Below are 21,963 nucleotides of genomic sequence, written 5' to 3'. Positions count from 1 at the left end.
AGAACATAACATCACTGGGATCAATGACTCGTCAGCACTAGGACAATCGCTTCTGCAGTGCTGAATCATCAGTCGATGCCTCCGCTGCCTCATGCACAGATCCTGGCCTGGATTTCACACAGGAGGATATTTTCAGCTGACGATGACTGTGTAATTAAGAGTAAAAATATTCTCAAATAAACATGGAAAAAAAAAAAACAGAGAAGTGAAAAGAAATAATAATAACTAAGCAAAATGTAACACTTAAAAGGGATTGTTTACTTTTAAAAGTGTGGTGTTTACGGCATGTGGAGTTGTGCTCCGGCCCTAAAGCTGCTCCTGGGGAATTGTGCAAAATTGGTTGGAAAAGGAGTTCACAAAAGGAGCAGTGAAACGCGTGGTCAGAGTCATTCTCGGAAGATTTAAAGAAACTAATGACATCTTTTATTTTATGACTCACGATACAGAAATTAATTTCATGACCTCAAACATGTCCTTTCCTGAAACCTTTAGAGAAACGATGTGACAACTGATAACAATTCTATGACTGAGGGCTTCGGACTGAAACCTACGTCACAATGGACAATGTTCTTTAATTGTCAGGACAACTTTACTTTTTAACTATGTGAAATAAAGTTACATATTCTTCATCTATTCGGCCATGTGGATCCTTTTCTTGTCAATTGTCTCCGGTGTTCAACGGTATCGGATCCACGCTGCGATAATAAGGAGCAACGCTACATTTACCACACGGGAAGGCATTTTATTTTTGTGCTTCTAACATGTAGTTACAGGAAATCTACATGTACATTAGTCACAATGAACAGATTCACACACTATCCTTTGTATTGATGCATCTAATGAGCGTGTGCAAAGGTCATTGTGAAGGGAGGGGAGGTGAGCTGTGACATCACCTATTGTGAATGGTGGATCCTGTGTTATCTTCTGTAAATAGAGGTGCTATCAGTCATTGTACAGGAGGAGGAGGTGAGCTGTGATATCACCTATTGTGAATGATGGATCCTGTGTTATCTACAGTATATAGAGGTGTTATCAGTCATTATACAGGAGGAGGAGGTGAGCTGTAATATCACCTATTGTGAATGGTGGATCCTGTGTTATCTACTGTATATTATATAGAGGTGTTATCAGTCATAGTACAGGAGGAGGTGAGCTGTGACATCATCTATTGTGAATGGTGGATCCTGTGTTATCTACTGTATATAGAGGTGTTATCAGTCATTGTACAGGAGGAGGTGAGCTGTGACATCACCTATTGTGATTGGTGGATCCTGTGTTATCTGCTGTATATAGAGGTGTTATCAGTCATTGTACAGGGGGAGGAGGTGAGCTGTGACATCACCTATTGTGAATGGTGGATCCGGTGTTGTCTACTGTATATAGAGGTGTTATCAGTCATTGTACAGGAGGAGGAGGTGAGCTGTGATATCACCTATTGTGAATGGTGGATCCTGTGTTATCTGCTGTATATAGAGGTGTTATCAGTCATTGTACAGGAGGAGGAGGTGAGCTGTGACATCATTTGAATGATAGGTCCTGAGTAAAGAGGTTTTATTGTAATCCTGTCTGTGATGATAATGAACCAGAAACACACGGGCCACTTGCACATTGAACAAGTCTGTAGGAACCTGTTCACACCACCAGAAAACTTGAAGACACAAAAGAGCACACAGAGGTCAAAAATACTCTGTTGTAAAAGAAAAAAAAAAAAATCACAGTAATCAGCAAGTGCTAGTCAAAAGATGTAAAGAAAACAGGGTATTTAGTTGATACGTTTTTTTGCAAAAAAATGTATACTAAGCTGCTCCACCAAATCACCAAGGTATACCCTTATAGAGCAGTCCTAACTAATGTATGCAATCCCTATCTGATGTATTTAAAACCTGATCATCTGTATAGTACCTGTATAAGCAGGGTTCAGAGAAGGACTATCCATGTGGACATGCAGGATGGAACAGCTTAAATGCAAATGACCCACAGAGGAGTGGTGGACTGTGATAATAATGAGCCTGATGCAAACTGTTCCTGAAAGAACAAGGAGTTTAAAAATACTAGGATATAGCACTCGCACAATACCGCGATACAGCACTTACATAATACCGCACTGTGACCAAATAACTGTACAGTATGTAAAATATTTATTAACCATACAGTTGAATGCATACATCATTGACTACACAAAGAGTAGAGATCTGTGGTGGTCACGGGTGTAGGCTTTCAGGCCTTCTGCAGGGGTGGGTGATGCGCCGTTTAGGTAGCACCTCATCCCCCAATTGGGAGACGCTGAATGGAGGACGCCCTTCCCTAACGCCGTCCCCAGTGATCCCATAGACTTGCAGGGTGGAGTCAGCGGAGTGCAGGCTCAGTGCAGCCCGTATTCTGCCCCTGTAGAATTGCTTAGAATACAATTCCCTAACTTATGACTACTGGGTCGGGGACACCTCAGCTGTGCTGGATACATCCCGGAGCCTTCTACGCTGATTCGCCGGTGCTGTAAAGTGTCGTGTCCGGGCCCGAGTGCTGAGGTGTCCTAAGCTGCGCCCCACTCTCACCCGCCAATATCGGCTTTGTTCTCATCTTGTACAAATATTTGCCTGTGTCATAAAAGGAAATATACGGAGGTTGTCAGAGTGAACATCTGCTGGAGCGGCCAACACCCTGCTGCGCCGACACGGATCTGCTGGATCCTGCTCCTCCACGGCCGCAGATTAAACACGTCACTCAGATTTCTAGGGAATCAGGTTACTGGGAAATAGCAGATCCTGGGAGAGCTCCAAGGGTCAATGTGGCCCCCAGGTGCCCAGGAGGGGAAAAACATCTGCCGAGGACACACTTATGGGGGATCTGTGGATGACGCGCTATTATGGGGGATCTGTGGATGACGCGCTGTTATGGGGGATCTGGGGATCACGCACTGTTATGGGGGATCTGTGGATGACAAGCTGTTATGGGGGAGCTGTGGATGACGCACTGTTATGGGGGATCTGTGGATGACGCACTGTTATGGGGGACCTGTGGATGACGCACTGTTATGGGGGATCTGTGGAGGACGCGCTGTTATGGGGGATCTGTGGATGATGCGCTGTTATGGGGGATCTGTGGATGACGCGCTGTTATGGGGGGATCTGTGGATCACGCACTGTTATGGGGGATCTGTGGATGACGCGCTGTTATGGGGGGATCTGTGGATCACGCACTGTTATGGGGGACCTGTGGATGACACTGTTATAGGAGATCTGTGGATGACATGCTATTATGGGGGACCTGTGGATGACATGCTGTTATGGGGGACCTGTGGATGACGCACTGTTATGGGGGATCTGTGGATGATGTGCTGATCTGGGCATACCAGTGCATGGCACATAATGAATTCTTTAAACCCAAACGTATGTGAGATGAAGTGGAGGCCATGCTCCCGTCCTCTTGCAGTCATTGTTTGCTCTATTCATTTGTACAAGAATGATTTTTTTAAGAATTTTATTTTTTTATTTACCTTTGTTTTTATTTTTAATTCCCCACCCCTTAAACTTCACAGAAAGAACCATTTGAAAAATCTGATTAGTAAGACGCGCTATAGGTGTAGACATTTGTCTGTGACAAGCAGCATGACTTTTGGCGTTTGGCCGAAACAAGCAAATATTCATACACCGAGATAACGGCATCTGAACAAACACACAGCTCAGGAAAGTCAGAGCCCTGTTTAGGAGACCTGCTCTGGAAGCAACACGATTGTGGGGGCTGGGGATTTTGCAAGATTTATAATAGCAACTTATCAGAAGCCGAGAGGGAGGTGAAGAAATAAGTGCTGTATAGAAATCAATGGGCTGGAGAGAGGTGGCTGGGATGTTAAGAGTTAACTCCTGTCCTTTGATGTAACTACCTGTGTACACTTGTCCGGGGTCTGCTTGATGAGTTCCATGGAAATGAGCTGTAGACTTTGAAAGATAAAAACTCTGCAGGAGGACAACAAATAGAAAATATAAGCAAGTCAACTGCAAACTTGCTTATTTTCATTTTGGCTAACAAAAGCAATTTTATATCATGAGAATACCCCTTTAACTTAAGGAACTAATCTTTGTATCAGTCCTATAGAAGTGATACGTGTGCACTACTTCTTCATTCGCACAATGGGACTATGGTATCTCATTCTCAGGACTGGCGGGGGTCTGAGAAGTTAGCCCCCCAGCTGTCAGGATAGCAGTAAATGCCTTTAGTTCTAACATTCCGGTAAATATAATTGTGTCAGCCTGCATTCACCACTAGAGGGAGCCAAATGTATACTATATAATCTAATTGCCAACTGAGCATCTGCCATACTAATCAGATTTTTTTTAATTAAAAAAACCCAAAAACTTTAGATGGTAAAAATGCAATAAGCCGTTTACTCCTTTCTGAAATGAAAAGTTATACATGACGCCAAAAATCCCAATATGGGGTTCACAGAGATCGGCAAAAACAGGATTTCTGGTGAGATGGGTCCCCGTGTGGTGGCTCATAGCTCGGGCTTAATAAGATGTAACGCTTTCTTCATGTTTTCTATCACTAGGAAAAATGAACAAGGATTAGATACACTTTGTTAGATACTTGTTCCCTTCATTTACTCCATTTTTACTGATAGTCGCCAATGGCTAAAGGGAAGTGACAATTTTTTGTAAGCTAAAAACATGCTGGGATTATTTGTCACTTCACTTCCCCTACTTCTCATACTTTACCCAGCAGGGGGCAGCAGTAAGCACAGATAACCATCTGCTGTGTGGGTAAATATAACATGAAATGTGTGCTCCGCTCCTCATGGGAGGGGCATTGAGAAAAGTCATATATTCAATGTAAAAAAGTCTTTACGATGTAATACATTTTCAAATCATTAGGGGTCGAAATTCAAAGCCCATCACTGAAGGCATCGGCTGAAAAAAAAAAAAAAAAGTTAATTTCCCCTTTAAAAATGTTCTTATATTTGAGTGTATCCAACTTTTAAATATTACTTTGCAAATCAATTTTTAACCTCTCCGCCTGTTGTCTGTGAATGAAAACATTCTTGTTTGACATCAAGGTAAAGAGTTTGGACACAAACTGACATGTGCACACCTACGTGGTACCGAGTATGACTTGACCAGGACAAGGAGGTCTCCATTCACTGACAGCATGCACATTCTTAAAGGGAAAGATCCAGTTTTAAAGTATTCTACATGTCGCGGTTATCAGTCCGATGCTTGTCCAATAATAACACTGAGCTGGACTACAAAAGTCCTAAATTGGCTGCTATCATAGAACAATAGCTGACACTCAAGAAGAAATATTGATCTTTGTATTCAATATTTTTGGGTTGATGGCCCCTTTAAAAATTTGGATATCTGAACACTATGAAGATATAAGAATCATCTGACTTAGGTTACTGCTCCCCTGCAATACAGGAGCCCGGCTAAGCTGTCAGGATGGCGCCTGACATCAAGCATGCTGACTGTTTCCACTGGCAATCAGCAGAATTGTGAATGCAGCTCTGAAGTCTGTAACGTTGAACCATGAGTTAACTCTGCTGCAGGGTTGGGTTGTGTTAGATGATGTTACATGTGACTTACGCAGGGGCACGTCCTGGGGTTCATACGTATATCGCCGATTGGAGTAACGACCGGTGATGTCGGCTCGGACTGTAAGGGAGGGATCTGCAAGAAGAACAGAGCGGCCCCATGAGCACACATGATCAGTGACATCTCAGGGTAAGACAACAAGATGGCAACTTTCACTGCCCCCTGCAGGCAGTGATGGGGGCCCCTGGAGAACGAGGGGCCCATTCCTTTTGTACACATGGTGTGAGCCCCACATTCATCCCTCCGGGGGGCCACCTGCTGCCACATTGTGAATAAATGAAAAAAAGAAAGAAACAAGAGCGGCAATAAAGTTATAGAATATTGCAACAAATGTATCAACCTCGTATTCCAGGCATTTAACCCCTCACTGACCAGGGGATTTTTAATTTATTTTTTTTGCTTTTTCATTTTTACCCTCTTTTTCCAAGAACCAGAACTTTTGCATTTTTTCCATCCTCACAGCCATACGAGGGTTTGTTGTTTTTATTTTTTGCAGGAAGAGTTGCAGTTTTGAAAGATACCATTCACTTTTATACAGAATGTAAAAGGAAAATTCCAATGGGGTGAAATGGTGAAAACAAGCAAACAAACTTTCTTTTTTTTGTATCTTGTTTTTTTAGCGTTTAGTATGCGGGATTTCCACAGTCTGTGCGATTCAGTCATTAAAAATTCTAATATTTGGAAAAACAAAAAAACCCACGTAACATTTGGTTTGTGTTGCCATTTTCTGAGATCCGTAGTGTTTTTACTTTTCTGTTTGATGGAGTGGCATGAGGACAGTAGTTTATTGGAATAATTTGGAGAAATCGAAGTTCTGATCCTTTTTTTACTGCATTTTTCCTGGAGGGGGAGGAGGGGCGCAGTGGCTGAAAAAACGGTAATTAGTTCTTACCGGTAATTGTATTTCCAGGAATCCACCTGACAGCACCATTGGAGGACGTCCTTCTTATCCGCAGTGGGACAGGAACCACAAGTTAAAAGGACCCTCCCCACTCCACCCACCAGTGATTTTCTAAGTACCACATCTGGATGGATGCAAAAAAGAGAGTTTATTTACAATTACACACCAATGTTACATCACATTAGTCAGTAGTAAAAGTTTGCAGTGGGAGGGAACTAGTAGTGCTGTCAGGTGCATTCCTGGAAATACAATTACCGGTAAGAACTAATTACCGTTTTCCAGTCCACCACCTGACAGCACCATTGGAGAATACCAAAGGATGTTAACTAGGGTGGGACTACTGCATGTAAGACTTTCCTACCAAAGGCTAATTGGTCTGATACGACATCTAATTTATAGTGTCTAGCAAAGGTAGAAAGACTAGTCCAAGTCGCCGCCCTACAGATTTGCTCAGCTGAGGCTCCCCCCCTCTCTGCCCATGATGTAGAAATGGCTCGTGTTGAGTGGGCCCTAAGAGTGTCCGGGGGATCTTTCCCTTGGTTTGTATATGCTAGGCTAATCATGGTTTTAATCCACCTAGCAATGGTTGATTTTGCTGCTTTACAACCCCTATTTGGACCACCGTATTGAATAAATAAGTTAGTGTCCCGTCTCCAGCTTTCTGTCGCCCCCAGGTATTTTAGAACAGTCTCCCTAACGTCAAGGTTATGGTAGACCCCTTCTTTTGCGTTTTTAGGGTGTTGGCAGAAAGAAGGAAGGATTATTTCCTGATTTATATTGGTAGATGATACTACTTTGGGGAGGAAAGCTGGGTTATGTTTGAAGACTATTCTGTCGTCAAAGATTTGAAGATATGGGTTCTGGATAGAAAGAGCCTGCATCTCCCCTAGCCTTTTAGCCGATGTGATGGCAATCAGGAAGGCGGTTTTAAAGGAGAGATTGGCTATGTCCATATCTTCTGACAGTAAGTAAGGGGTTTTACACAAAGTGTTAAGGACCAAGTTTAGGTCCCAAGGAGGAGTTGATTTCCTCACAAGTGGCCTCATTCTCTGTGTGGCCCTGGAAAATCTGGCTATCCAGGGATGGGAGGCTAGTGATGTATCAAAAAATACACTAAGTGCTGCAATCTGTACTTTTAGAGTGCTAGGCCGAAGGCCCTTGTCAAATCCGAGTTGCAGGAAATCGAGGATTTTGGGGATATCTGGTTTTGAAGTATCCACAGGACCCTCTCCCAGGAAGGAGCAATACCACTTCCAGATCTTGTTGTAAATCGCCGAAGTCACCGGCTTTCTGCTTGCCTGGAGAGTGGTAATGACATCTTCTGACAGGCCTCTGGATCTTAGGGTTTGCCGTTCAGGATCCAAGCAGATAGGTGAAAAGAGTCTGGATTCTTGTGGAATACTGGACCCTGAAGTAGAAGGTCCTGCCTGTTCGGTAGAAAGACTGGTTCTTCTGTTGACATCCTGGACAGTAGAGAAAACCAGCTCCTTTTCGGCCAGAAAGGAACCACCAGGATTACGGTTGCTCTTTCGTCTCGTATCTTCCTGAGTGTCTTCGGTATCAGAGGAAGAGGCGGAAAAGCGTATAGGAGACCTTCTCCCCAATACTGAGACAAGGCGTCTACTCCTGTGGCTCCATCTAGAGGATTCAGAGAAAAAAATGCTCTGGCCTTTGTGTTTGACCTGGTGGCAAAGAGGTCCACCTGAGGCGTTCCCCATTTCTGGCACAGACTGCTGAATACTTCCGGGTTCAATTCCCATTCTCCGGGATGTACCGACTTTCGGCTCAGGAAATCTGCAACCTGATTCTTGGCACCTTCCAGGTGAACTGCCGAGATGGATTTGACAGATCTTTCTGCCCACCTGAAAATCTGGTCTGCTAAGTGTTGCAGTGGTGGATGTCTCGGACCTCCCTGGTGTCTCAGAAATGCCACTGCTGTGACATTGTCGGACAGTATTCTCACGTGTCTGTCTCGGACCAATGACTGGGCCTGGCCCAACACTTTCCAGATCGCATACAGCTCTCTGAAATTCGATGATCTTGCCGCAATCTGAGGAGTCCATTCTCCCTGGTAGTATGTTCTCCCTATATGACCGCCCCATCCGTATTGACTGGCGTCTGTGGTAACCGTAACACAGGGATCGAGTACCCACGGTACTCCCTCTCTCCGATTCCTCGGTGTGGTCCACCAGGTTAGGGATTTCTTTACCGAAGGAGACACAAGCATCTTCCTGTCTAGGGAACTTTGTTTTCTGTTCCAGGATCCTAGGACTTCTCTTTGCAACTCCCGTGAGTGGAATTGGCTCCATTTCACACAGGGTATGCATGCTGTCATGAAACCGAGTATCCTCATTGCCTCTCTTATGGAGGGGGTACTTCTTCTGAAATGGTGGATGTGCCTGATCAAGGTCTCTTGTCTGTCTTCTGGTAAAAAAGATGTTCTTAGATTGGAATCTAAGATCACTCCCAAAAATTTTATTCTGGAATTTGGGACCAGGCAGGACTTTTTCCAGTTCACGATCCACCCCAGCTCCTGTAGGATGGAAAGAGTGAACGTGCAGTCTATCTTGAGGAGTTTCTGTGATTTCGCCATTATCAGGAAGTCGTCCAGGTATGGGACTATGGTCACATTCTGATTCCTTAGATAGGCCACAACTTCCGACATCAGCTTGGTAAAGATCCTGGGCGCTGAAGCAAGCCCGAAGGGGAGACATCTGAACTGGAAGTGATGTACAATCCCCCTGTTCATTATGGCGAACCTCAGGAACTTTTGGTAGGAGAGGTGTATCGGGACATGATAGTATGCATTGCTCAGATCTAGGGTACACATTACCATGTCTTTGTCTATTAGAGGCGTCGTGGATCTTATAGATTCCATCCGGAATCTTTTGTACCGGACCCATTTGTTTAATGGTTTTAAATTTATAATCGTCCGGGAGTCTCCGGATGGTTTCTTTATTGAAAACAAATGGGAATAATGGCCTCTGCCTCTTTCTGAGATGGGAACTGGCACAATCGCTTCTAATTCTAACAGCTCCTGAATGTTTGTCCACATGGAGGAGTCGGAGAGCGGGCAAGGTCGGGTCACTACAAATCTTTCTGGGGGACTGCTGGAGAACTCTAATTTGTATCCCTGTGCAACTACTTGTAGAATCCAAGGATTCTGGGATACCTTCTGCCAATCCCCTAGAAATTTCTGTAATCGACCTCCCACCTTTATGTCATTTATTTGACTTTGGTGTGCCTGCACTAGGGAAGATTGAGTCTCTACCCTTTCCACCCTTGGGATAAGACCACCTCCCAGTCTTCCCTTTCCCCTTGTAGTCTGTCCTCTGACCAGGTCGGGACCTACGAAAGGGCTGATATTTTTTGGTATTCTCCTCAGGGAAACCCTTCTTTTTATCTGAGGCTTTTTCTAGAATATCGTCTAGAATCGGCCCAAATACTTTATTTCCTGAGAATGGGATTCCACACAATTTATTTTTTGACTGGAGATCCCCCGACCAGGTCTTTAGCCGTATGGCTCTTCTGGCCGCATTAGACAGGGATTCGCTTCTAGCCGCAAACCGTACAGATTCGGCAGAAGCGTCCGCCATAAAGCCTGTTGCGAGTTTGAGCAAAGGCAATGATTTAAGGATAACCTCTCTAGAAGTCTTGGCTTTGAGGTGATCCTCTAAGTCGTCAATCCATAAGTGCATTGACCGGGCTACGGAAGTTGCCGCTATATTGGCCCGTATTATTGCCGCGGAGGACTCCCAAGTTCTCCTTAGCAAACCATCCGCTTTACGATCCATAGGATCCTTTAACACGGAAGAGTCCTCAAATGGAATTGAGGTCTTCTTCGCCACCTTTGCTAGTGGGACATCGATCTTGGGAACTTCATCCCACACTTTAATGTCCTCAGGGTTGTAGGGCAGACGAAGTCTAAAGTCCCTGGGAATCACTAGCTTCTTCTCCGCTTCCTGCCACTCTTCCAGGATCATGGAACGGATGTGGTTGTTGACGGGGAAGACTTTTGTCACCTGGGCATGTAATCCGCCAAACATCTCGTCCTGGATCGAGGTTTCCTCTGGTGTATCTTGTAGCTGCATGGTGTTACGTACAGCATAAAGAAGTTCATCTGTGTCTGCTGCGGCGAAGAGATATCTCTTCCCTTTGCCCACAGATCCGTCTCTTTCTTCCTGGTCAGAATCCTCTGAAACCTCACCCTCGGAGGAGGGGCTAGACTCCCTTGGCCTCTTCCGTGAAGTCTGCGGTTCTGACTGAGTCTGGGGAAGATTCAAGCCTGAGATAGAAGCCTGAACCTCCTGTCGAATCATGGTCCTCATGCTGGATAGTAGTGCCGTCTGCTCATCACCCACAATTTTGGATGTGCACGATCTGCACAATGGTTTCCGCCAATTTTCTGGAAACTTAGTGGCACAAATCGGGCATTTATTCTTCCCCGATTTTTTCCTTTCAGTTGTGGGGATGGGAGGCTCAGCCTAGGGTAAATAGACATACGTGGCACCGTAAGTAGGGAAGCGGGGGGGGAGGGGTGGGCTTTGTGGTATGGCTTTACATAGCCTACTCACGTGCCCCTGAAGCTGGTCAGTCCCCTCAGGTCTGGTAGTGTCCTCCATGATGAGGATATTACTACAATACAGCCGTGTGCACCTTTTGTCAGGATAGCCGGCGGAACAACGACCCCCATTGTATGCTTATATAGGTTTTACCTGGTTGATCCTGCCTCCTTACCGCGCCCCGCGCGGTCGACCATGCTGAGAAAAGGCCTTCCTGAAGGCCGGCGCTGCCGCTGGCGTCCTCCGGTCCGATGCTCGCCGCGACCGGAAGTGACGCGGCCGCCGACCGGAAGTGACGCGGCCGCGTGTCCTGGAGACGGCAGCGGCTGCTGCACAGAGCCCCCGCCGAAACGGCTGCGGCCGCATGCGGGAACAGCCGCCGCTGCAGCAGACAGCGCCCGGGCCGAGAGCCCCAGCAAGGAGAAACGGACCTTGGCCCCAGGAGCAGCGCTACACTGGGGGAGGCTGAGGGACCCCCCATCGCAGGTATCAGCCGCAGATATCTTGCGGCGGGGAAGGGAAAGGCTGGGCCCCCCGATCCCCACCATCTGCACAGCACCGTCGGAGGCTACGTCTTGCAGTTCCTATCCGCAGTGGGACAGGAAAAACACTGGTGGGTGGAGTGGGGAGGGTCCTTTTAACTTGTGGTTCCTGTCCCACTGCGGATAAGAAGGACGTCCTCCAATGGTGCTGTCAGGTGGTGGACTGGAAACAGCAATTCTGGCACTTTTATGTTTTCTTTCAAGGGTTAATTAAATTTACATTTTGTCAGATTGAATTTTTACAGACTGATATCGAATATGTTTATTTTTAACATTTCTTTATTCATTGAAAACGGGCAGTTTAAGCCTTTTTTTTTACATTTTTTTCTATTTTTATTTTTAAACATCTTTTAGTCATTTTCACTTTATGAACCTGCACTGAGAGCGGAATGTAAGATATTAGACAGCGGTGATAGGAGCTGGCTCTGATCGCTGCTGCAGGATGCAGATACCAGCAGTGTAGCACAGTCAGCACTTACCAGTGCCTGAGCCTGCTATATACTGTGCACCGGTACTCGGGCTCAGCTCCTGAGCCTGCTATATATTGTGCACCTGCACTCGGGCTCAGCTCCTGAGCCTGCTATATACAGTGCACCTGCACTCGGGCTCATCTCCTGAGCCTGCTATATACAGTGCACCTGCACTCGGGCTCAGCTCCTGAGCCTGCTATATACTGTGCACCGGTACTCGGGCTCAGCTCCTGAGCCTGCTATATACAGTGCACCTGCACTCGGGCTCAGCTCCTGAGCCTTCTATATACAGTGCACCTGCACTCGGGCTCAGCTCCTGAGCCTGCTATATACTGTGCACGTGCACTCGGGCTCAGCTCCTGAGCCTTCTATATACAGTGCACTTGCACTCGGGCTCAGCTCCTGAGCCTGCTATATACTGTGCACGTGCACTCGGGCTCAGCTCCTGAGCCTGCTATATACTGTGCACCTGCACTTGGGCTCATTTCCTGAGCTGGCTTATACAGTGAACCTGCACTCGGGCTCAGCTCCTGAGCCTGCTATATACTGTGCACCGGCACTCGGGCTCAGCTCCTGAACCTGCTATATACTGTGCACATGCACTCGACACTGGACAAAGCAGTAACTCAAATGTTGGAGAAGTAATTAAAGGGGTATTCTCACCTAATACAGAGGAATCTGACAAAACTTATATTAATATGGAGTCTTGGTTTCTACTCACCAATGAATAGGATCCTGGGCACGTACTGACCATCCGGCGCCAAGTTTTTATCCGTCGTCTCGTGCTGGAAAATTAAGTTTTACAACTAATGTCAATCTGACGTTACATGTCATGCAGAAACATCTCCCTCCTACCCCCATTGCCCCACATTTATGTGAATCAAAACTTCTGGAATCAGAGACTGGTATAGGGTTATCACCCAAATTATACCCAACAAAAACCACCCACCTGCCGTATTTATTTGTGGGACTTTAAAGGGGTCATGCATGCAAATGTGCAGGATGAGTGCATGTCTTTATGTCTCAAAAAAGTTTGCAATTCTTGGGAGGAAAATGGTGTAAAAAAAAAATCCCAAGACTGTTTATGTTCTAGTACAAGTGCGCTAAAGGATTCTACAAAAAGGGAGAGGATAACGCGTTACTGCCCCTATTAAAGGGCAGATGACATCTAAAGAATGTGCTGCAGGTGGCGCCATTCTCAGCCGCACATGTTAGTCAATGGCTCTCATTCTGTACATGACAATGCAGGAGTCATCTCCTACCATGAGGTTCAGCATGATGAAGTTCTCCTTTGCCAGTGTCTGGACCTCCTCACTTTCAGAAAACACTTTCTTCAGGGCTGAGAGAAACAATGGAACAATGTATTTATGTATTCACATAAAGGGTTAAATGGTCATTATGTGTCATATGTGTCCTGCACTGATGAGAGTCAGTAATGAGCGGCAATAATGTGCAACCAGCAGAATAGTGAGTGCAGCTCTGGAGTATAATACAGGATGCAACTCAGGATCAGTAATGTAATGTATGTACACAGTGACTGCACCAGCAGAATAGTGAGTGCAGCTCTGGAGTATAATACAGGATGTAACTCAGGATCAGTAATGTAATGTATGTACACAGTGACTGCACCAGCAGAATAGTGAGTGCAGCTCTGGAGTATAATACAGGATGTAACTCAGGATCAGTAATGTAATGTATGTACAGAGTGACTGCACCAGCAGAATAGTGAGTGCAGCTCTGGAGTATAATACAGGATGTAACTCAGGATCAGTAATGTAATGTATGTACACAGTGACAGCACCAGCAGAATAGTGAGTGCAGCTCTGGAGTATAATACAGGATGTAACTCAGGATCAGTAATGTATGTGCACAGTGACTGCACCAGCAGAATAGTGAGTGCAGCTCTGGAGTATAATACAGGATGTAACTCAGGATCAGTAATGTAATGTATGTACACAGTGACTGCACCAGCAGAATAGTGAGTGCAGCTCTGGAGTATAATACAGGATGTAACTCAGGATCAGTAATGTAATGTATGTACACAGTGACAGCACCAGCAGAATAGTGAGTGCAGCTCTGGAGTATAATACAGGATGTAACTCAGGATCAGTAATGTAATGTATGTGCACAGTGACTGCACCAGCAGAATAGTGAGTGCAGCTCTGGAGTATAATACAGGATGTAACTCAGGATCAGTAATGTAATGTATGTGCACAGTGACTGCACCAGCAGAATAGTGAGTGCAGCTCTGGAGTATAATACAGGATGTAACTCAGGATCAGTAATGTAATGTATGTACACAGTGACTGCACCAGCAGAATAGTGAGTGCAGCTCTGGAGTATAATACAGGATGTAACTCAGGATCAGTAATGTAATGTATGTGCACAGTTACTGCACCAGCACAATAGTGAGTGCAGCTCTGGGGTATAATACAGGATGTAACTCAGGATCAGTAATGTAATGTATGTACACAGTGCCTGCACCAGCAGAATAGAGAGTGCAGCTCTGGAGTATAATACAGGATGTAACTCAGGATCAGTAATGTATGTACACAGTGACTGCACCAGCAGAATAGTGAGTGCAGCTCTGGGGTATAATACAGAAGGTAACTCAGGATCAGTAATGTAATGTATGTACACAGTGACTGCACCAGCAGAATAGTGAGTGCAGCTCTGGGGTATAATACAGGATGTAACTCAGAATCAGTAATGTAATGTATGTACACAGTGACTGCACCAGCAGAATAGTGAGTGCAGCTCTGGGGTATAATACAGGATGTAACTCAGGATCGGTAATGTAATGTATGTACACAGTGACTGCACCAGCAGAATAGTGAGTGCAGCTCTGGGGTATAATACAGGACGTAACTCAGGATCAGTAATGTATGCACACAGTGACTGCACCAGCAGAATAGTGAGTGCAGCTCTGGAGTATAATACAGGATGTAACTCAGGATCAGTAATGTAATGTATGTACACAGTGACTGCACCAGCAGAATAGTGAGTGCAGCTCTGGGGTATAATACAGGATGTAACTCAGGATCAGTAATGTAATGTATGTACACAGTGCCTGCACCAGCAGAATAGTGAGTGCAGCTCTGGAGTATAATACAGGATGTAACTCAGGATCAGTAATGTAATGTATGTACACAGTGACAGCACCAGCAGAATAGTGAGTGCAGCTCTGGAGTATAATACAGGATGTAACTCAGGATCAGTAATGTAATGTATGTACACAGTGACTGCACCAGCAGAATAGTGAGTGCAGCTCTGGAGTATAATACAGGATGTAACTCAGGATCAGTAATGTAATGTATGTACACAGTGACAGCACCAGCAGAATAGTGAGTGCAGCTCTGGAGTATAATACAGGATGTAACTCAGGATCAGTAATGTAATGTATGTACACAGTGACTGCACCAGCAGAATAGTGAGTGCAGCTCTGGAGTATAATACAGGATGTAACTCAGGATCAGTAATGTAATGTATGTACACAGTGACTGCACCAGCAGAATAGTGAGTGCAGCTCTGGAGTATAATACAGGATGTAACTCAGGATCAGTAATGTAATGTATGTGCACAGTGACTGCACCAGCAGAATAGTGAGTGCAGCTCTGGAGTATAATACAGGATGTAACTCAGGATCAGTAATGTAATGTATGTGCACAGTTACTGCACCAGCACAATAGTGAGTGCAGCTCTGGAGTATAATACAGGATGTAACTCAGGATCAGTAATGTAATGTATGTACACAGTGACTGCACCAGCAGAATAGTGAGTGCAGCTCTGGGGTATAATACAGGATGTAACTCAGGATCAGTAATGTAATGTATGTACACAGTGCCTGCACCAGCAGAATAGAGAGTGCAGCTCTGGAGTATAATACAGGATGTAACTCAGGATCAGTAATGTATGTACACAGTGACTGCACCAGCAGAATAGTGAGTGCAGCTCTGGGGTATAATACAGAAGGTAACTCAGGATCAGTAATGTAATGTATGTACACAGTGACTGCACCAGCAGAATAGTGAGTGCAGCTCTGGGGTATAATACAGGATGTAACTCAGAATCAGTAATGTAATGTATGTACACAGTGACTGCACCAGCAGAATAGTGAGTGCAGCTCTGGAGTAGAATACAGGATGTAACTCAGGATCGGTAATGTAATGTATGTACACAGTGACTGCACCAGCAGAATAGTGAGTGCAGCTCTGGGGTATAATACAGGACGTAACTCAGGATCAGTAATGTATGCACACAGTGACTGCACCAGCAGAATAGTGAGTGCAGCTCTGGAGTATAATACAGGATGTAACTCAGGATCAGTAATGTAATGTATGTACACAGTGACTGCACCAGCAGAATAGTGAGTGCAGCTCTGGAGTATAATACAGGATGTAACTCAGGATCAGTAATGTAATGTATGTACACAGTGACAGCACCAGCAGAATAGTGAGTGCAGCTCTGGAGTATAATACAGGATGTAACTCAGGATCAGTAATGTAATGTATGTACAGAGTGACTGCACCAGCAGAATAGTGAGTGCAGCTCTGGAGTATAATACAGGATGTAACTCAGGATCAGTAATGTAATGTATGTACACAGTGACAGCACCAGCAGAATAGTGAGTGCAGCTCTGGAGTATAATACAGGATGTAACTCAGGATCAGTAATGTATGTGCACAGTGACTGCACCAGCAGAATAGTGAGTGCAGCTCTGGAGTATAATACAGGATGTAACTCAGGATCAGTAATGTAATGTATGTACACAGTGACTGCACCAGCAGAATAGTGAGTGCAGCTCTGGAGTATAATACAGGATGTAACTCAGGATCAGTAATGTAATGTATGTACACAGTGACAGCACCAGCAGAATAGTGAGTGCAGCTCTGGAGTATAATACAGGATGTAACTCAGGATCAGTAATGTAATGTATGTGCACAGTGACTGCACCAGCAGAATAGTGAGTGCAGCTCTGGAGTATAATACAGGATGTAACTCAGGATCAGTAATGTAATGTATGTGCACAGTGACTGCACCAGCAGAATAGTGAGTGCAGCTCTGGAGTATAATACAGGATGTAACTCAGGATCAGTAATGTAATGTATGTACACAGTGACTGCACCAGCAGAATAGTGAGTGCAGCTCTGGAGTATAATACAGGATGTAACTCAGGATCAGTAATGTAATGTATGTGCACAGTTACTGCACCAGCACAATAGTGAGTGCAGCTCTGGGGTATAATACAGGATGTAACTCAGGATCAGTAATGTAATGTATGTACACAGTGCCTGCACCAGCAGAATAGAGAGTGCAGCTCTGGAGTATAATACAGGATGTAACTCAGGATCAGTAATGTATGTACACAGTGACTGCACCAGCAGAATAGTGAGTGCAGCTCTGGGGTATAATACAGAAGGTAACTCAGGATCAGTAATGTAATGTATGTACACAGTGACTGCACCAGCAGAATAGTGAGTGCAGCTCTGGGGTATAATACAGGATGTAACTCAGGATCAGTAATGTAATGTATGTACACAGTGACTGCACCAGCAGAATAGTGAGTGCAGCTCTGGAGTATAATACAGGATGTAACTCAGGATCAGTAATGTAATGTATGTACACAGTGACAGCACCAGCAGAATAGTGAGTGCAGCTCTGGAGTATAATACAGGATGTAACTCAGGATCAGTAATGTAATGTATGTACACAGTGACTGCACCAGCAGAATAGTGAGTGCAGCTCTGGAGTATAATACAGGATGTAACTCAGGATCAGTAATGTAATGTATGTACACAGTGACAGCACCAGCAGAATAGTGAGTGCAGCTCTGGAGTATAATACAGGATGTAACTCAGGATCAGTAATGTAATGTATGTACACAGTGACTGCACCAGCAGAATAGTGAGTGCAGCTCTGGAGTATAATACAGGATGTAACTCAGGATCAGTAATGTAATGTATGTACACAGTGACAGCACCAGCAGAATAGTGAGTGCAGCTCTGGAGTATAATACAGGATGTAACTCAGGATCAGTAATGTAATGTATGTGCACAGTGACTGCACCAGCAGAATAGTGAGTGCAGCTCTGGAGTATAATACAGGATGTAACTCAGGATCAGTAATGTAATGTATGTACACAGTGACTGCACCAGCAGAATAGTGAGTGCAGCTCTGGAGTATAATACAGGATGTAACTCAGGATCAGTAATGTAATGTATGTACACAGTGACAGCACCAGCAGAATAGTGAGTGCAGCTCTGGAGTATAATACAGGATGTAACTCAGGATCAGTAATGTAATGTATGTGCACAGTGACTGCACCAGCAGAATAGTGAGTGCAGCTCTGGAGTATAATACAGGATGTAACTCAGGATCAGTAATGTAATGTATGTGCACAGTGACTGCACCAGCAGAATAGTGAGTGCAGCTCTGGAGTATAATACAGGATGTAACTCAGGATCAGTAATGTAATGTATGTGCACAGTGACTGCACCAGCAGAATAGTGAGTGCAGCTCTGGAGTATAATACAGGATGTAACTCAGGATCAGTAATGTAATGTATGTACACAGTGACTGCACCAGCAGAATAGTGAGTGCAGCTCTGGGGTATAATACAGGATGTAACTCAGGATCAGTAATGTAATGTATGTACACAGTGCCTGCACCAGCAGAATAGAGAGTGCAGCTCTGGAGTATAATACAGGATGTAACTCAGGATCAGTAATGTATGTACACAGTGACTGCACCAGCAGAATAGTGAGTGCAGCTCTGGGGTATAATACAGGATGTAACTCAGGATCAGTAATGTAATGTATGTACATAGTGACTGCACCAGCAGAATAGTGAGTGCAGCTCTGGGGTATAATACAGGATGTAACTCAGAATCAGTAATGTAATGTATGTACACAGTGACTGCACCAGCAGAATAGTGAGTGCAGCTCTGGGGTATAATACAGGACGTAACTCAGGATCAGTAATGTATGCACACAGTGACTGCACCAGCAGAATAGTGAGTGCAGCTCTGGAGTATAATACAGGATGTAACTCAAGATCAGTAATGTAATGTATGTACACAGTGACTGCACCAGCAGAATAGTGAGTGCAGCTCTGGAGTATAATACAGGATGTAACTCAGGATCAGTAATGTAATGTATGTACACAGTGACAGCACCAGCAGAATAGTGAGTGCAGCTCTGGAGTATAATACAGGATGTAACTCAGGATCAGTAATGTAATGTATGTACACAGTGACTGCACCAGCAGAATAGTGAGTGCAGCTCTGGAGTATAATACAGGATGTAACTCAGGATCAGTAATGTAATGTATGTACACAGTGACAGCACCAGCAGAATAGTGAGTGCAGCTCTGGAGTATAATACAGGATGTAACTCAGGATCAGTAATGTAATGTATGTGCACAGTGACTGCACCAGCAGAATAGTGAGTGCAGCTCTGGAGTATAATACAGGATGTAACTCAGGATCAGTCATGTAATGTATGTACACAGTGACTGCACCAGCAGAATAGTGAGTGCAGCTCTGGAGTATAATACAGGATGTAACTCAGGATCAGTAATGTAATGTATGTACACAGTGACAGCACCAGCAGAATAGTGAGTGCAGCTCTGGAGTATAATACAGGATGTAACTCAGGATCAGTAATGTAATGTATGTACACAGTGACTGCACCAGCAGAATAGTGAGTGCAGCTCTGGAGTATAATACAGGATGTAACTCAGGATCAGTAATGTATGTACACAGTGACAGCACCAGCAGAATAGTGAGTGCAGCTCTGGAGTATAATACAGGATGTAACTCAGGATCAGTAATATAATGTATGTGCACAGTGACTGCACCAGCAGAATAGTGAGTGCAGCTCTGGAGTATAATACAGGATGTAACTCAGGATCAGTAATGTAATGTATGTACACAGTGACAGCACCAGCAGAATAGTGAGTGCAGCTCTGGAGTATAATACAGGATGTAACTCAGGATCAGTAATGTAATGTATGTGCACAGTGACTGCACCAGCAGAATAGTGAGTGCAGCTCTGGAGTATAATACAGGATGTAACTCAGGATCAGTAATGTAATGTATGTGCACAGTGACTGCACCAGCAGAATAGTGAGTGCAGCTCTGGGGTATAATACAGGATGTAACTCAGGATCAGTAATGTAATGTATGTGCACAGTGACTGCACCAGCAGAATAGTGAGTGCAGCTCTGGGGTATAATACAGGATGTAACTCAGAATCAGTAATGTAATGTATGTACACAGTGACTGCACCAGCAGAATAGTGAGTGCAGCTCTGGAGTAGAATACAGGATGTAACTCAGGATCGGTAATGTAATGTATGTACACAGTGACTGCACCAGCAGAATAGTGAGTGCAGCTCTGGGGTATAATACAGGACGTAACTCAGGATCAGTAATGTATGCACACAGTGACTGCACCAGCAGAATAGTGAGTGCAGCTCTGGAGTATAATACAGGATGTAACTCAGGATCAGTAATGTAATGTATGTACACAGTGACTGCACCAGAAGAATAGTGAGTGCAGCTCTGGAGTATAATACAGGATGTAACTCAGGATCAGTAATGTAATGTATGTACACAGTGACTGCACCAGAAGAATAGTGAGTGCAGCTCTGGGGTATAATACAGGAGGTAACTCAGGATCAGTAATGTAATGTATGTACACAGTGACTGCACCAGCAGAATAGTGAGTGCAGCTCTGGGGTATAATACAGCATGTAACTCAGGATCAGTACAGGATAAGTAAAGAAACAAGTGCACACAATAATCACTTCATTTTTCTGTGAGTGTTTTCCATATAAATTTTTGCACTGATTTTAGTACCTTTAATTATTGTCTCTTACAGTTGAATCTCTTTAGTAATCAAATAAAATGTTTTCTCCATAGAAGATTTACCTTGACAATACTGACAATCTTCTAAATGATGTATCACCATAAGGGGTTTGTTACTGCAAGAGAACAGGACAGGTCAGGTCCACTCCAAACTAAAGAAAACGCCACGAAAATAAATAAATGTTCAGTTATTGTTTAATTATTGTCAGAGACAAAAATGGTAAAATCCATAAAGACATCTCCGGAGAGGGGACATATCAGCCCGACACTGAACATATGAGATTAATTACAACTGGGGAAGTGAGAAAGAGCTGACACTTCAACCTCCATTGAAGTAGAACCCCCTGCAGTAAACACGCAATTACAACAATGGATCTCTGAGAACCAGCCAGGTCTGGGATTTGTATACTGAGAGGCAGACAAGTACAATTCCCGAAAGAAGAGCTTCCTCTGTTCGAAGAAATTGTCTGACTCTCTGGAGCCACTGATGAATATTGGGCTTTGCATCGATCCAATATTTATGGGAGATATATTTTTGGTGTCAAGGCGACGTGACAAACATAACACATTCACTTACATCACCATAAGGCCATTCTAACCCCTCCAAGCTTAATACTAATGCGATGGATGATGCTATCTATGCCATGTGTAATCCCTGTAGAAAGGTAAAATCGTGATTGGAAACATGAAAATGATATCTCCCACCTGGGACCTCCATGGGAGAAGAAATCCTGAAAGTTGGGGATCTCATGAACTTCTAAAGACCTAGCACATCCCACGACCAGCCCCCATATGATTCTCCAAAGGGAGGTATGTGAGTAGTGGAGCATAGATATGTTTCGTCAAACTCAATTTGACAGGTGGACACGCCCCTACCAAAGTGTGTAACCCCCTCCTCCCCTCCCTGTCAGCCAGCTGTCCTCCTTGTCAGCCAGCTGTCCTCCTTGTCTGGCTGTTTTTGATATAGATTAATATTATTATCACAGTGTTTTAATATTGTTAACACTGTGATTATTATCACAGTAAGTGTTTTTT

The 21,963-nt window shown here is 44.4% G+C and overlaps 1 protein-coding gene across 1 annotated transcript in view; it reads right to left on the bottom strand.

The window, feature by feature from the left end:
- Window positions 1-3,463: 3,463 nt before the first annotated feature.
- Window positions 3,464-21,963, bottom strand: part of LOC143781438 (anterior gradient protein 3-like) — a 34,098-nt gene continuing 15,598 nt past the window's right edge. The window contains exons 4-8 of the mRNA XM_077268044.1: window positions 20,992-21,044; window positions 13,323-13,399; window positions 12,782-12,845; window positions 5,577-5,660; window positions 3,464-4,542 (exon numbers count right to left, since the gene is read on the bottom strand). Coding sequence (XP_077124159.1) covers window positions 4,493-4,542; window positions 5,577-5,660; window positions 12,782-12,845; window positions 13,323-13,399; window positions 20,992-21,044 — 328 coding nt within the window. The 3' untranslated portion in view covers window positions 3,464-4,492. The remainder of the gene's footprint in view (window positions 4,543-5,576; window positions 5,661-12,781; window positions 12,846-13,322; window positions 13,400-20,991; window positions 21,045-21,963) is intronic.

This window comes from Ranitomeya variabilis, chromosome 6 (assembly GCF_051348905.1).
Source record: "Ranitomeya variabilis isolate aRanVar5 chromosome 6, aRanVar5.hap1, whole genome shotgun sequence".
Classification (NCBI taxonomy): domain Eukaryota; kingdom Metazoa; phylum Chordata; class Amphibia; order Anura; family Dendrobatidae; genus Ranitomeya; species Ranitomeya variabilis.
This window is presented reverse-complemented; position numbering and strand designations above follow the sequence as displayed.